At 45.1% G+C, this 17,189-nt stretch overlaps 1 protein-coding gene across 2 annotated transcripts in view; it reads right to left on the bottom strand.

Annotated features, from left to right (window-relative positions):
• DENND2A (DENN domain containing 2A) overlaps window positions 1-17,189 on the bottom strand; it is an 86,830-nt gene that overhangs the window by 29,633 nt on the left and 40,008 nt on the right. For both annotated transcript variants that reach the window (XM_030544035.1, XM_030544044.1), the window contains exons 3-7: window positions 14,460-15,680; window positions 12,827-12,954; window positions 8,338-8,459; window positions 3,740-3,937; window positions 968-1,061 (exon numbers count right to left, since the gene is read on the bottom strand). In XM_030544035.1, coding sequence (XP_030399895.1) covers window positions 968-1,061; window positions 3,740-3,937; window positions 8,338-8,459; window positions 12,827-12,954; window positions 14,460-15,680 — 1,763 coding nt within the window. The remainder of the gene's footprint in view (window positions 1-967; window positions 1,062-3,739; window positions 3,938-8,337; window positions 8,460-12,826; window positions 12,955-14,459; window positions 15,681-17,189) is intronic.

Below are 17,189 nucleotides of genomic sequence, written 5' to 3'. Positions count from 1 at the left end.
ATGGGAGAGATTACAGTGGCACTGCTGTATTGGCACAGTTGTGCCACTGTAGAGTGTGCAGTGTAGACATAGCCTTAGATAGCGGACTAGCCTTTAGCTTCTTAAAAAGGGCCCTACCAAATTCGCAGCCATGAAAAACGCATCAGGGACCATGAAATCTGGTCTCTCCCACTCCGTGAAATCTGGTCTTTTGTGTGCTTTTACCCTATACTACACAGAGTTCATGGGGGAGACCAGCATTTCTCAAATTGGGGGTACTGACCCAAAAAGGAGTTTCAGGGGAGGTCACAAGGTTATTTTAGGGGGGATCACAGTATTTCCACTCTTACTTCTGTCCTGCCTTCAGAGCTGGGCGGCCGGAGATTGGCGGCTGTTGGCCAGGCACCCAGCTCTGAAGGCAGCGCCCCGCCAGCAGCAGCACAGAAGTAAGGGTGGCAATACCAGACCGTGTCATCCTTACTTCTGAGCTGCTGCCTTCAGAGCTGGGCAGCTGGAGAGCGTTGGCTGCTGACTGAGGGCCCAGCTCTTCAGGCAGCAGCGCAGAAGTAAGGGTGGCAATACCATATCAGGCCATTCTTACTTCGGCGCTGCTGCTGGCAGTGGCTCTGCCTTCAGAGCTGGGCTCTAGCCAGCAGCCACGGCTCTCCAGCTGCCCAGCTCTGAAGGCAGCACTGCCACCAGCAGCAGCAATAAGGGTAGCAGTACTGCAACCCCCACAATTACAACACCGTGAAATTTCAGATTTAAATAGCTGGAATAATAAAATTTATTATTTTTAAATTCCTATGATGGTTAAATTGACCAAAATGGACCGTGAATTTAGTAGGGCCCTATTCATAAAGGAAGCCCCAGCCAGTCCTTGTACACCGAACCAGACAAAGTGTTAGAAAACATACTGTACATCACAAAAAATTCAAGCCAGGTAGAAACTCTCAAAAAGACTCAGCTTTGATCAAAGTTCATTTACCTTTCCCTGAATTGCTCTCCGTAGACTGGGACAGCCTCTTGACACGCTTCTTTCCCCTTCGGGCCTCATAAATGGCATTGATTTTCAATACCAGCTGCTCAGCAAGCAAGAGACAGAAAACAGGGTTAGTGCCCTTTCCCCAATAAGGGAGATGAAAATGTTATTGTTCCAAAGGGAATTTTCAGTTTCCTAATCCTGGTCAACAACCTTCCCACCACTAGACCCTATAGGTACCATAAACACGATGACCCTGTCTACTCTTTGTTGACAATGAGTCCCCCTGGGCCATCCCCTGGACCAGCCCGCCCCACCCCAGTGGATTCGAGAACAACAGATCACCAGTAAAGATTAGGGTTAAACTGTTCTCAACACCTCTTACAGAAAGCATGTTAGAGACCTATGGAGGATTCAAAAACCTATTTAGGTTACTGAGAACCTTATTTAAAAAATGCTTTAGACACTTTATACATTTTCCACATGGGGGAAATCAGTGCTGAAACTGCTGTTAAAATGAGCTTTTAAAACAAATCTTTTAGTGCAGTCCCTTCCGTAGACTAGTCAGGGCTGTAGATTCAAGGGGTCAGCTCATCATCCCTCTTTGCACTGCAGGCAGAAAGTGACTCTCACAGGGCAAATGGGGGTTCCCCTGGTGTAGGGAAATCCCCAAGTGGTTTGAAGTCACTATAGCCAGTTCAAGGCCAGGGGGCTTGTGGCCATCAGCTGGTCCAGTTGGTGTCCTCGGAGTAGGATGAATGGGGCATGATCAGCTCTTGCTGTCATCTAAGGCCAGTGGCTCCTAGGCTATATAGCACACCTGAGGCTGATCTACCTTGGCCCAAAGCATTGCCTGGGTATGGGATGGCAACAAGGTGGCAGAATGCAACTTACACACAGGTAGACCTGAAGATCCCGCTCCGAGAGTTTTAAAAAACAATTTCAAACAAATCCTGTCCCATCAACCCCAGGGGCACAGCTCAATTATTGATACTTTTAAATATGAAATGGATGCCTAACATGACACAACACATCATGCAGATGGGATCTTGTGAGAGGCAAAAGAAGGGGCCACAAGAAGCAAAAACGCGTTATGTTAACAGTTTGGCTTTGTTACTACGCTAGTACACACACACCTATGAGTGACCCTGGACAACAACGATTGTGTAATCGACAATGATAAAGAGGTGCTGGACTTACTGACTTAGTAGAAATTTGGTCAGAAATGCTTTAAACAAAAGCCTTTAGGATAGATCATTTATTTCACATCTCGAGCTGTCTGTCCTGGTTCTCATGTTGGTACCAACATCAATGTATATAGTAAATCTTATTCCCGGGCACACAGCATTACACTCACCAATAAGTTCACACCCCTTAACTTCCCCCTCCATGGCACTTAATGTGAATTTGTGTACACACATGCACATCCTGAAATGTGAATGCTCTCTCTCCATCTCTCTCTCTCTCACACACACAATATGTACACAATTAAATTTGTACACATGAGAACACATGATCAGAAGACATAAATATACATAAGCACACATTTTCCCAAAGGAAGACTGTCTGCTCAGAGACACAGTTGCAGCCTAACACTGCTAACCTTTGCCAAAGTCTTGCTGAGAGCAGGAAAAATAACCATGTTTTGAAAGCATTCAATACGTGGTCCATAGCCTCATTTGAATTGAACCCAACTACACTCCGATCTAAATCTAAAATAGTGTCATGATATATGAAATCACAGTCAATCTTAAACAGGAAGTGTTAAAGAAAACATCTATAACTACAGACAAACCAACAAAATTCTACACAGCTTGAATTCCAGTTTTGTCTCCTTTGTTTACATGAGATCATACTCCTGCTTGGAACTCTTACAGCACACTGAGACAGCTAGTGAATAATATCTTGAAAGAAAATATATATTATCACCAGGTAACAATTATTGGACACATGGCCCTTCATTGGAGCCATTGCTCTCCATGCCCTTCACTAAACATGGTTGGAAACCAAGATGCATTCTTTGCAAAAAAAATCATCAATTTTCTATCAACGTTTGAATTTCATTAAAAAAATCTAGTTAAAATTTCTAATTCTGATTTTTTTTTACTTGTTTTATCCCTCACAGTAGTGTGGGACATGACAGAGAGGAAAAAACCCATTCTTTAGACCAGTGGTTCTCAACCTTTCCAGACTACCGTATTCCTTTCAGGAGTCTGATTTGTCCTGTGTACCTCAAGTTTCATGACACTTAACTACTTGCTTACAAAATCAAACATAAAAATACAAAAGTGTCACAGCACACTATTACGGAAAAATTGCTTGCTTTCTAATTTTTGCCATATAATTATAAAATAAAGCAACTAGAATATAAATATTTCAGTGTATAGTATGTAAAGCAGTATAAAGTCATTATATGAAATTTTAGTTTGTACTGACTTCACTAATGCTTTTTATGTACCTGTTGTAAAACTAGATCAATATCTAGAGGAATTGATGTACCCTCTGGAATACCTCTGTGTGTCCCCAGGGATACATGTACTTCTGGTTGAGAACCACTGCTTTAGACCTTGCAGAGATCTTTGGACCCCTTTTCCCATGAGAAAAAGGGTGGGTGGGATGTAGAAAATATGTAGCACTAACTGAAAGGTTAATGGAAATCAAGTCATAGCCCAGAACTCTTCCTAAATTTTATGGGCATGACATTGGAAATTGCACCAAAAAGTCATCTTTATCAATGTGAGAAGCCAGGATAAGGGGGGAAAAAAAACCTGATGTTACCTTGGGAATCTTCCTTCTCCTCTTGCCATTCTGAGAATCTCCCAGGGAGAAGAAGGTATCATCTGGACTGCTGGGGGTAGAGGGAGGGCTGATTTTGGAAGGGGACCCAGTACCGTCACGGCTCAGTTTCCGTATGTCCAGCAGTTTGAAACTCCGCCGCTCTGAGTTTTGTCGAAAGAAAATGGGTTTGGAAAGCAACTGGGGAAGGAGACAGAACACAGGAGAGGAAATACATTAACACAGCACTCTCTATCTCACTATACTTCTCAAGGAAACATTGTGACAGCACTAATTTCAATTAGGTGAGCTGGAGCACATGGCTAGCACACAGGCAGATGCGGCTTATCAGTATGCTTGGCAGAAATTTGCATGGCTGTCACAGTTTACATAGGACTACCGTGCAAGACAATTAAAGACAATATTTCAGAGGAAGGTGCAAGAAACCCTAACATGGACAGCAGTGGAAGTTAGTTTCTTCCTAAGCCCATCAGTAAGTGTTTGGTTAAGTTCAGTCGCAACCCAACAGGCTGGTATATTATAGTATCAATGTTCAGATTCTAAATTCCCCAGACCAAAGGAGCTGGGAGTAGTGCCAAAGCAGCATACTCATGGGGAGGGAGTGCCTCATATATCCTAGAGAACAACTCCTGGACAATGCTGGGAGAAGCTCCAGAGAGAGATAGGGCCACTGTGAAATGACACTTTGGGGGGAAGCGTGAAGAGGAAGTAGAGGAAGGAATACAGAGGGAAGTCATGGAACATTCTCTCCTCACCAGTTCTAATCCCTCTACTATTTGTAACTTTTTTATTTAGTGAAACTACAGGAACCCATGTGTGGGCGTGAAGGTGCATCTTACCTTCACATCATCAGAGTTGGCCAGTGCCTACAATTTCTCCTGTTGGTATATCACAGGATGAGCTTGGGCCTTTAAGAGGGTCAAAGTTCAACTCACTCCTGTGATAGTGGGATTTTCAAACGCACTCAGCGTTGGCCTAATTCTGCTCCCATTTGAAGTCAATGGGAGTTCTGCCTTTGAGTCAACAGGCACAGAGTTAGGCCAGTGCTGTTTAGATAACAAGCAATTAATTCAAATGGATTTCAAATTCAGCTCTCTGGTTAAATCCAAGCAAGCTGCTTTTCAGTGCAATGACTCTTGGTAACAACTTTTATTGCATTCTCCTTCTTTATAGCAGAGCAGCACCCAGAAGGCTTGAGCAGGATCAGCCCTTCATTGTGTTGGGTGGTGTACACCTACAGAGACAATCCCTGCCCTGAAGAGCTTACTCTGCACCCCCCTCCCAGGAATGGAACACCTTCCAGGGAGGAAGGAATTGGGGGCAAAAATGAGCCGTCTGCTTCTTCACGGCTTCCGAGAGGGTGAATAAGCTTCTCCTTTGGAGACTGGTCTCCACTGCTTCTTCCATCAACCCAATGATTTGATTTATGTATGATGGGTCTTCAGGGTGGGGAGCCTCTCAGACAGTCCTAGTCAGTTCTGGGTTGGTGGAATGGGACGGGGCAGGGTTCTATCATGATTTGGGTCCAGTAAGGTCCATGCTATAGTTGAAATTATGTTGGCTATCAGACAGGGTGTTAACAGCACATTTTTCCTGACCAACGCGGACAGCAATTTTTTGTGTTAAGAACCATGTAGCAGTATAACTGTGTTATTTCAGCTCCTAGATACGACCTTGACAGGGGAGCCATAAGGATGAAATTCATCCCCATGCAGAGGGCCAGCACATGGCCTATGCAATAGTTCAGTCCCATTTTGAGAGCTTGAGTGGGACTTAAGAGGTGGATGGGTCCTTGTATGTGCCCTTTGCACAGGTGTGAATTCCATCCCAAATACCTGTGATGAAGAGATTAGCTCTACAGCCATGCTACAGTTTACCTCTGGGGGGTAGGGAGCTGATCAAAAAATGCAGATACATTTTCAAAAGAACATTTCATTGCAATTTCACATTTTCTAAAAAATCTCAATCACTCTAAAAGCTGGTTGAAAAACAGCAACATTTTTTGGGAGGTAGAAGGGGGAAAGGTGTCAACATTTGGAAAAAATTTAAATCAGCCCTAATAACAATATCTGTAGTTTGGATAGCATGGCGAGCGCTATTGGTAAGGAAAATTGAGTTTATACCCCCGCTGTCAATATTACTTGTTACTAGCGTGATCTTCTACTGTCACATGGGCTGAGCCTGAGGCAGCTGGACAGTGTAAGGCAGCGTTTCTCAAATTCAGCCACTGGAACCACCAGGGGCTTTTCTTGCAGCCACGACAGCCTCTTGGTCAGTGGGGGTGGGGCGGCAAAGCAGTGGAACCTCCCCCAGGGCCACCACCAGGGGTTGGTCCCTGCCCTACTCTGGAGCCCCAAACGCCAGAGGAGCAGGCAACCAGTGAGTTCCCCACCTTGCTAGGGGTAGTGAGTCCTGGCTTCATCCCTGGAGTGGTGGGCAGCAGGATCCGGTCATGAGTCTTTGGGTTCTGGCTCTGGACTCTGGCCATACGGTGGCCGTGCCAGCCCTTGGCTCACACACCTCACATCACCCCTGGCCCCTGCTGCCTCACTGGTCACCCATTCATCCCCCCATCGCTCCTGGACACTGCTGTCCCCCTACCCACCTCCCAGTCCAGGACTTCTGGCTTGCCAGGGCTGAGTAAGTCTGCTGTGAAAATTGATATGCGTATGTCTATTAGTATCACTTTTCACAGCAGACTTACTAGCTAGCTGGGAAGCTGTGAAAAACGATATTAACAAACATACAAATGTTACTCTTCGCAGCAGCAGACTTACTAGCTATCAAGGTTTTTAAAAAGCTACCGAAAAGCCAAAGAAACAACAAGAAGAGAGAAGAATGTGCAAAGCACCTTATTTGGATTTCTATTCTGTTTAGATCCCATAAAGAATAGTGACAACTGTATATTATTTTTATTATTGAGTCTGCAAAAAAACCTCAAACCCTACAAAATTAAATTACAATGATTTGGAAGCATATATGTGCATATTTATTTGTTTTTCCTAAAGTTAATTAAGTATTTTAGGAAAAATTGTCAGAGCAGCCTCCAGCAAGAGTTGGTGACTGCACTCTGAGGTCACCAAAAAATTGGTTGTGGGAACCCTGGCCTAAGGGTAGAGCAGATAGCAACTGGAAAGACACAGGAGGCAGATAGCACGGCTGCTCTTCTCTGGATCACAAGCTTCCAGAAAGAGGCTCAGACCATACATTTACCTCCTCCTCTGGTCTCATTGCTAAAGAGAAAGACAGCATCAGACAGAGTTGCAGCACTTGCGTGAGATGGGGGAGTCCTCAAGAAAGTAGGACTCCAAGGATGCACTTGTTAAGGCTGTCTGAGCTAGCCAGGAATTCTCGTAAGCGCTTCCCAGTGAAACCACAGGGAATTGGTTGCTACCTTTAACCAAATTTATCAACAGAAATCCAACAGGACCTTCCTAATGGAGGGGGCAATAGATGCTTCACTTCACAATTCTTAACAGTTGCAAAAATGGATTACATATTGCCCATGGATGCTGATCAGATTGCTGGGCCTTGACTGGCGGTGCATCCAGTGCCACTTTAAAGAGGAGGAGGCTACCTTACACTGCAGCAATGAATGGCCTTTCCCTGGTTTTAAATATTGTGAATGAATGTAGCCCTCACAAAATTATGAGGCTAAAAGAGCAGGGCTGAGCGAAATACAAAGCAGCCCGGAACAGGTAAAACTTCTTCCTTGTAGCTCTGCCAATGGTCCTCAACTCTAAACTGCAACTCCACCGTGCTCTCCGGTTCTGGGGTTCTGCTAGATTGAAACTGAGACTGCCACCTGGTGAGGATTCGTTGTAGAACTGAGCCCAGACCAACACTCCAAATGCAAATGCCCCTGAACCTCAAGATAGATCAGTCCTGAAAGCAAATTTTGCAATGGAGTTCCACGGTTAGTTTTGTGCTGGACACGTGAAGAGACTAGATCAGAGCACAACTCATTTTCATTTGGAACCTAGTAAAAATCTGACTCCAGGTTTCCTAAGGTGAAAGGCCAACACGAGCCCACTGCACTACCACAGCCCTTAGCATGTCTGTGCATATATGAGTTACTATCTTAGTTAAGATCAAACAGCTACTCTTCCTTTTGTGATCTGCTTGCTTTCTCTCAAACTGCTTGCACGATGTGGAGGCTTCACTGGGAACACGTATTTACAGAGGAAATGGATCAAAACAGGATTTTGTCCAAAATAAAACATGATCGTGGGTATCACACCCTTCTTGCATAAAATCTTGATGTAGCACTGACAATTACAAACCCTTAAATCTTATCATGGATTATTCAGCAAGTTCCTGGCATGCTGCTTAGGAGTTAACCCCAATGTGAGAAAAACAAAAACAAGACACCATACCAAAGGGTGAACATGGGAATTCCTGTGCTCATGGCTCTCTATTCTCGCTCTGGCACTTCCCCTCAACAGTAGCTAAAACCTAAAAGGTGAAATCCTGGCCCCCTTAAAGTCAATAGTAAAACTCCATTGACCTCAATGAGAGCAGGATCTCACTCAAAGCCTTTTGGGAACTGGACACAAGTCATGCTGGTTGAACCAGGATACCTTGGGGGGTGTGCCAGGTACAGAAGAGGTGGGGGATGCTGGGAAAGTCAGGACACATTTCTTCCCCAGGCAGCGACTGTTCATCTCAATGTCTTCGTAGGGGTTTTCCTTCGATGGTGGATCTGCAGCAAAGAGCCACATGCTATAGGTAAGAAACACAGAAAATCCTGGAGGAGTCCCACAAAATCTCTGCTGGGATCCTATGGCTTTCTCCCACCCCCCACATCTGGTGGTTAAAAAAAATTGTTCTCAAACATTCTTGCTATCCCTTCCCTCTCTCAAGCTCTGGGAATCCAGCTGCTTACTGGATTGCATCCAAATCCTGACCAGGATGTATCCAGCCATAGAATTATGTCACAGGAGTTAGAGACCAATTAAGTCCTACAGTCCATTTCCCTGTCAATGGAGAAGTCATAAGGTTTTCATATAGCGTGGCCCTTAATATCCCTTCTCTTCATTCTTCTGATTCCCTGTTCTCTCTGAATTAAAGATCTGTGCTCCATCTAAGTCCCACTTAAGCCTTCCAAATATCATTTAAGTGGGTTGTAAGTGGTGCATAAACTTCATGCTGCTAATTTGGGGTGCCCTGATTCGTAGGTGCCCACCTTGAGACAGCTAGTGCCTGATTCTTCAGAAATGCTGAGCACCCACAACTCCAGTTAACTTAAAAGTGAGCTGAAGATACAGTCAAACCTCGCCATAACGTGCCCCGCCATAACGTGAAATCGCATATAACGGGATCATAAGTTGGCTCCCCTTTAAGGCCTAATACCAGTGGCCCCCAACGCCATGGTGCCCACCAGGACATTGATGTGCCCCTGCCTAGTGCCCAGCAGGGGACACAAGCTGCGGCCCTGTGCCTGCGGGGACAGAGAACTCCGAGGCTGCGGGTGCCGGTGCTCTCTGTCCCCAGCAGGTGCGGGGCCACAGCTTCTCTCCCCTTTTGGGCACTAGGAGCACTAGGCACTAGGCGGCGCACATCAGTGCACCACATTGGGGATCAGTGACTTAAACTGACCGGCTTGAAACCCCACTATACCGCGACCCCGCATTTATCGCGATGGAATTTTTTGGACCCCAAACATTGCATTATAGAGAGGTTTCACTGTATTCAGTGCTTGTGAGAGATCAGGCCCTAGGTGTCTCAGTCTGGGTACCTAAAATCAGTGACGGAAAATGTAGGCCCAAGTGTCTGAATGGGCAGGCAATTTATTATGAGTCTTCCCTTTCCTTATGCATACTGTCGTGCCACCACAATGGACAGCCATTAGTTAAAAGCAACCTTCTTTCTCCTATTCTTGAACACATCTAGCTGAGAATGAAATTAGGGGGTCAGTAATGCTGGGGCAGGCACTGCAGCTTAGCTTGGATCCTGTATATGGTTTGTATTTCCTCTTTGGCTGTGCAACAGCCTGCCCTGCCAGAGGTCAATGGAGAGGGGGGGACCGCAGCTGAAGTCATCAGACAAGGACACAGCATTACAAGACCTTTTCTACCTCTTCTCCTATGACACTCCATGAGTCTATGAGTGACCCAATGTCTGGACTCACCAAGGTGAGGGAGGTAAAAGTACTTTTGTCTATCAAAGAAAGCTGCATACAAATGTTCTGGAACCACACACTGTCCCTGAACTAGAGAACTTATTTTAGGTGTAGGTTTTTCACAAATGTGAATTATTCCAATTGTAATTATCTGATCAGCATTTAACACACTGGAGAGATAGGAGCAGTGAGAATTAGTACTCAGGACAAGGGGACACCGCAGTTCTCCTCCTGCTGCCAGTGCTTTGTGCAGAAATTTTGGTACCATGTCTGATCTGAATTGGCCTGGGAGGCAGCCAGGTTTTCCCCACCAGTACCTGCAAACCCTGTCTCCTGTCTGTCCTACACTGCATTCCAGTGCTTTCCATAAACAATACTGAGCAAGATCAGAGAGCCAGATGGGAGACAATCTAAGCATGCCTCCTAGCCCGGCTAGACAGACATGCATTAGCTCTGCTCAAGTGAGCATGCTAAAAATAGCAATGTGGACATTGTGGCAAGAGCGAGTCACCGGAGCTCGGACCTAGAAGGTCCAGAGGGCTTGGCTCATGCAGCTAGCCTATGCCACCACTCACATTGCTATTACTACTGCACTAGCATGGGTCCGTTTACCCACGCTGGGAGACATACTCTAAGTATGAGAGACATACAGAAAAGGGGCAGTTCTAATACTGACAGCTCCAATGGGTGTGTGTGCGCTCTGTTTCGTACATATTATCATCTGTGGGTCATCACTAACACTCGTGGCAGAATGACAGATTGAACCATTCCAAACACCCCACTCACCATGCACGGGTGGGGTTTTCTAGCTAGAGCTGTATATCCTTTATAAAGTCTCCCAGTCTGTGCTTTTATGAAATATCAAGTTGTAGCTTTGCTGGAGTCATCCCTGTCAGCCCTCTCCTCCTCCAGATTCCATGGCAACCACACCAGGACTAAAGGGGTCAATTAAAGATCATTAACTCCAGACAGAGCCCGGCAGAGCCTAAGCACACAGAAAGGAAACAAAAACCCAAGTGTGTCCCACTTGACAACTATTATCTTCCCTCTAACCTTTTCAATCAAAAGGTAGGGAGACTAGGAATTTCAACATGGTATCCGAGTTCTTTGTCAGCTTGAACAATGAGGAGTCCTTGTGGCACCTTAAAGACTAACACATTTATTTGGGCATAAGCTTTCGTGGGCTAGAACCCACTTCATCAGATGCATGGAGTGGAAAATACAGTAGCAGGTATAAATACACAGCACATGAAAAGATGAGAGTTGCCATAACAAGTGGGAGGTCAGTCTAATGAGACACTTTAATTAACAATAGGAGACCAAGGGAGGAAAAATCACTTCTGTAGTGGTAACGAGAGTGGCCCATTTCAAACAGTTGACAAGAAGGTGTGAGTAACAGTAGGGTAACAGCAATGCCCCTCTGCCAGTATATTGGCCAAACTGGACAGTTTCTACACAAAAGGATAAATGGACACAAATCTGACATCAGGAATTATAACATTCAAAAACCAGTGGAACACTTCAATCTCTCTGGCCACTCAATAATAGACATAAGAGTGGCAATTCTTCAACAAAAAAACTTCAAAACCAGACTCCAACGTGACACTGCAGAACTGGAATTAATTTGCAAACTGGACATCATCAAATTAGACCTGAATAAAGACTAGGAGTGGATGGGTCATTACAAAACCTAATTTTCCCTCATACTAATTCCCCCCTACTGTTACTCACACCTTCTTGTCAACTGTTTGAAATGAGCCACTCTCATTATCACTACAAAAGTGATTTTTCCTCCTTTGGTATCCTACTGTTAATTAAAGTGCCTCATTAGACTGACCTCGCACTTGTTACGGCAACTCCCATCTTTTCATGTGCTGTGTATTTATACCTGCTACTGTATTTTCCACTCCATGCATCTGATGAAGTGAGTTCTAGCCCACAAAAGCTTATGCCTAATATATTTGTTAGTCTCTAAGGTGCCAAGATCTCTAAGGACTTCTCCTTGTGTTTGCTGATACTGACTAACACGGCTCCCACTCTGAAATTTGTCAGCTTGGGGAGAGAGGCGTGGCTGTTTAGGAATGGAGGGATTTGCCAGTTCTTTAACCCTGTAATATGATCCATGTTATTCCAGCTGGAAGGGACACTTACATAGTGGCTTTGACCAGCAGCTGCTGGGGCATCCCCTGTCCTTTGGCCCCCAAAGCAGCTGGGGAAAGAGGGCACATAAGGACCCCCTAACTCTTGCAAAAGGGGTAAGCAACTTTAAAATTTACAACTAATGCCAATCTCTTCTGACTAGGGAAAGGACAGGGCATCTCCACCTTGTCTGTGGCAAATCCCAAGAGGATGCATATCCTTTGTGAGACCTCTCTAACCAAACAGCATGAGAGTTTGCTAAGATCAAAATGGCAATGCCCTGCTGGTTCCTGTGGCTCTCTCCCATCCCAAATAACGCGACCCACCTCTGTAGGATACAACAGCACTGATTTCCTTTCTCTCCAGCTAAACTCTGTCAAGAGGTTCACTTAACTCTAGCTCTGTGACAGCTGGACTCAAAGCTCTTCAGGACAGGGGATGTGTTCTGCTCTACTTTCTGGAAAACACTGTGTATGTAAGTGTAGGATAATAAAATAACATTCCTGGGAATCGCACTGATGGAATCTCAGCCACCCCCAGGCACCTGCATTAATGTTGAAAGGTGGAATAAATCACAGTGCCACAAACACGGATCCAGGGATTGTGGGACCCAATTTTTTAATTTCACGGTCACCCGCTCACACAATATTTTTCTTCCTGTTGGCTGATATTTTGTGTGTGATGCACCACAGTATGCTCTTGCCTAATAAATACATCCTCCTAGGTCAGGCCTTGGACTGTGACACGTTTTCATCAATGGTCCCCAAGTCTTTTTAGTTGTCCAACCCCTCCCCTCTTGAAGCTCCTACCCAAAATGTCTTCGTAGACGTTTTCCTCAGATAAAGTGCGTGTGAGGGCCAGCTTGGTCTGAGCATACCAGTCCACCCTGCCATTCTCGGATGACGACTGCAGCAAGTCTTCAAACTCATAGGACTTCCTGTGCCATTCAGGGGGGAAAGAAGGGGATGGAAGAGAAATAGGATGGAGAGTGATAGAGATAAACAGACTTTACAAGTCCAATAATTCAATATCATTCACTCGTCTCCAGCAAGTCACTCAGCCAGCAACATGAGCTACGGAGGAGCCAGTGCGCCGCAGATCCAACCCGTACAACATATAAAGCAGTGTCGACATGACAATCAGTTTAAACCAGACAGGGACTAGCCAGCAAATGTCAGGGTTGCAATGGTTCATTTAGTGTATAATGATTCTAACACACACGTAAAATACTATGGGCCACAGTCTGCAAGACCTATGGCATGTTTACACGGCAATCTGGGATCTGACTGCATCACAGGTGGATATACCTGCACTAGCGCAGCTAAAAATAGCAGTGTAGATGCAGCAGCACAGTCTTCAGTGTGGACTGTCCAAGTACGTCAAGGACCCCTGGGTACCTACTAGCACTGCTAGCTCACACTAAGCCCGTGTCCCTCCAGTGACACTGCTATTTTTAGCTCTGCTAGCACAGGTAAAGCTGGCATGGATATGCCTACCTGTGCAGCAATCACGCCTCTGACTGCAGTTTAGACATACCCTAAGTAGTGCCTTCCTCCACAAGCAGTCCCACTGATTACTACTCAACATGAGTAAGCGTTTTCAGAAATCAGGCCTCCTATGAGTGATGCAGGACAGCAATATGCAACATTGAATGATGAGAAGGGACAGCAGTGGAGCATCCTAGCCAGTCGATCACAGAGCGGTTTAAGTTCCTTTCCCAGTCCAGGAATTTTTATTTTTAAGGTAGATCCACTGCAGAGGATAGGCTCAAAAAGAACAGTACATTTTTAAGGCAGGTTTTCTCCCACCACTCAAATATTTGGATTTACAAAAGGGAACGGGGTGGGGAGCAAACCTCCAGCAAAACATGAGTAAACAAGGAACAGACTTGAGCAGAAAGGGCAGCTCTCCTCTGAAAAGTAACAGGGTAAAAATGGCATGGCAAGGTCCCCCCCTTACCATCTCTCAATGGCTTCGGATCAGCTGTGCTCATTCTGCAAGTAAAAAAGATTGTTTGTTTTGTCTTTAAACTGGCAACATCATGAACTCATCCTGGGATCAGAGAGTCAAGCTGGAATCATTCATTCTCACTCACTGTCACTAGTCATAGGATCTCCATGTCAAAGTCATTACACCTGTTGAAACCTATTGGCCTTCAGTGTTTGCACGGGTGTAACAGAGCAGACTATATTCTGCAGGCTCGTGATAACTGACATTGCTGAGATGGAAAGAACACTGCTTCACTTTCAGAGCCCAGGGTGAATTTAGGAAGAGGATAGTCAGAAAGGCATCCTTTTACTAATGAACAAGGTTGAGACCCAATAAATATAGACTCCGATGATGCCACTTTTGTGGAGGCCCTTTTCAGAAGCAGAACTGTACACCACCATCAAATTAATCAAGCACTCCTGTACCACCATTAGAATAGTAAAGCCAGAATACCTGTGGTCAGCATTATTCTTATGTTTCCCATTCCATAGTCTTCTGCTGACAGCTGATGGGGGAGGAGAAGAAGGGAGAGGAGGGGGAGGTATAGATGGCAGAGGGGGCAAGTTTCTCTTATTTCTAGCTGCCGGAATCCATCCCTCTTCTCCCTCATGTTTGAAAGTTCGCCTGGGCTTTGGAAGTGGGTTGATGAAGGGTTTCTTCTCTGGTATCCCTGGTTCTGTGTACACATTCTCCATGCTGTGATCCTTGCATTTCACTTGAGATGCTTTCACCTCTTCCAGAGTCCCAAAAATTGGCTCACTGATTTCTGAGTCTAAGCTGAGGAGCCTCTTATTGAGTTCAGAGCCACATACACTTTCCTGGTCCTCTGGAAAGATTTGTCCCTCATCTGCCTTCTCCTGCAGACAATGTGGGGAATAATAAGTACCTGGCAACTGTGGCTGCAATTCTGCTGATCCTTCTTTCAAGGCCTGCTCCAGTTTCTTGACCTGAGTCAGTACTGAAAGGTTCTCTTTCTGGACCTCCCACTTACCACCTTTCACCTCCTTGCATTTTCCAGCACTGGAATCAATCTCCTCTTCTTTCTCCTGCATTTCCACTTTCCTCTCTGTTCCCTGCCGCATGCTCTTTGAAGTGCCAACTCTTCTTTCATTCTCTTTGCCTATCCCTTTGCATTCCAACTCCCAGGTTATAAGTCTCTTGGTGTCCACTTTCCTAGGCCCAAAAACTTCCCCACTCATCTTCTCCACCACACATGGCATCTTGAGCTCCTCTTTAACTCCTGGCTCTTCCTCCTTCCTACTGACCAGAGGAGAAGGCGTTTCCTTTTTTCCTTCCCACTCGGAAATCTTGTCCTTGATACTGAAGGGCTTATTCCTCAAACTGACTTTCCCAGCTGACTGTAAATTCTGAGTGCCTCCTATCTGCCTCCTTATGATGTTGCTGCTCTCCTTGACATTAAGATCCACAGATGGGCCACTGATAATTATTTTGGGACTCAGCATGTTCTGCTGAAAGCAGTCTAGCCTTGGATCCAGCATCAAGTTCTCCAGTGATTTCAATGGGCTTTTCACCACAGAAGAAACTTGTTCAGCTTTAGGTCCTAGACTTAGAGTGAAACTGGCACCTTCAGAATAATTTTCACTTAAAGACCCAAACCAAAGTCTTTCTAATTCCTTCACAGTGTTTGTATAATTTTTACTTGCAAGCTTGACCCTACAAAGCAAAGACAAAAGAGAAGAAAAAATCACTTTTGCTGATCATTCTAGCTTTGGTCATCAGTACACCAGCTCTGTATGCTCTATTGAAGCAGGTGAGGTTGTCAGGGATGCTCAAAGACGGGGGCTGCTGCAGAGCATTCTCAGGGGAGGATCCTGGACTCTGGAATGTACTCTTCTCTCTCTTGCTATGACAGAGCCCAGTTTCATGCAAGACCTGTCTATTATCCCAGGCTTTCTCTGAGGGAGTGGAATGGGGTGAGCGTGGGTGGGATAGGTTTTGAAAATTAAGAGTGTTCATACTGAGAACAGGTCAGTTTGTATTTTTGTATAAATTTTAAATAGAATGATAGGGTTTTTTTACTTAGTGCATTAGACAGGTGCATCAATATAAAAGTCAAAATGGACTCTAGTTTACTTAAGATTTAGTAGCTAGTACATGATTATCAAAGAGATGTGTAGACTTGGGACACTGTAGGTATTCTTCTACAGTCTACTCGGTAACGCCTTTCTAAATAGACTATTTGGCTTAATCATCAAGACAAGGCATAACAAGATCCAGTGGTTGGCAGCTGAAGTTAGCAAAGTTCAAACTAGAAATAAAAGGAGGGAAATTAACCAATGTAAATGATTTTCACGCCATCATTTGGAGTCTTTAAATCAAGGCTGGATGTTGTTCTAAAACATAAGGGCTAGATTAACCAGATGGTATTGAGCTAGATGAAGGAGCCACTGGATGGAATTCTATGGCTTGTGTTATACAGGCAGTCAGACTAAATTATCACAACAACCCCTTCTTGCTTCGAGATCGATGAAACAGAAGAAAGAACCTTGCCCATAGTGACCCTCTCCTCCAATAATTTCACTTCCAAGTTTTTCCAGAGTGCCCATTAACATAATAACATTGCACTTTTATGTTTATTATTATTATTGTTCATCAGTCACACAGCTGTAACAACCAGGGGACCCACAAAGGGATGAGGCTCCCATTGTACAAAGACACAGCACACAGAGAGTTCCTGCCCCACGGAGCACACCATCTAAATGAAGCTTGTCATGGCAAGGGATAAAAACCACTTAATTACACGACACCTGACTGCATCAGACAAACATGTACTTCACCGAGCACAAGGATCTTAAAGTGCTTTGATCAACATCCATTAAGCCCCAGCTGGGAAGACATTTACATTTATAACATAATCACTTCAAATCCAAAGCTCTTCAGAGCACTTTGCAAAACAATAATGACTTGTCTATGCTAGAAAGATGGCATCAGTGTGAGTAAATCAATTTTAAAACTATTTATTTACAGAGGCACAACCCCCTTAAGTTAAGCCAGGGGTGGGCAAACCAGGGTGGGCAAATGCTCACGAAGTTGAGGGGTTGTGGTGTGGGAGGGAGTGCGGGCTCTGGGGTGGTGCCAGAAATGAGGAGTTCAGGGTGGGGGAGGGGATTCCGGGCTGGGGCAAGGGGGTTGGGGGTGGGGTGGGATGAGGGCTCTGGCTGG

The sequence above is a fragment of the Gopherus evgoodei genome, chromosome 1 (assembly GCF_007399415.2).
Source record: "Gopherus evgoodei ecotype Sinaloan lineage chromosome 1, rGopEvg1_v1.p, whole genome shotgun sequence".
NCBI lineage: Eukaryota > Metazoa > Chordata > Testudines > Testudinidae > Gopherus > Gopherus evgoodei.
Note: the sequence above shows the minus strand (reverse complement) of the source record. Positions and strands in the feature narration are given on the sequence as shown.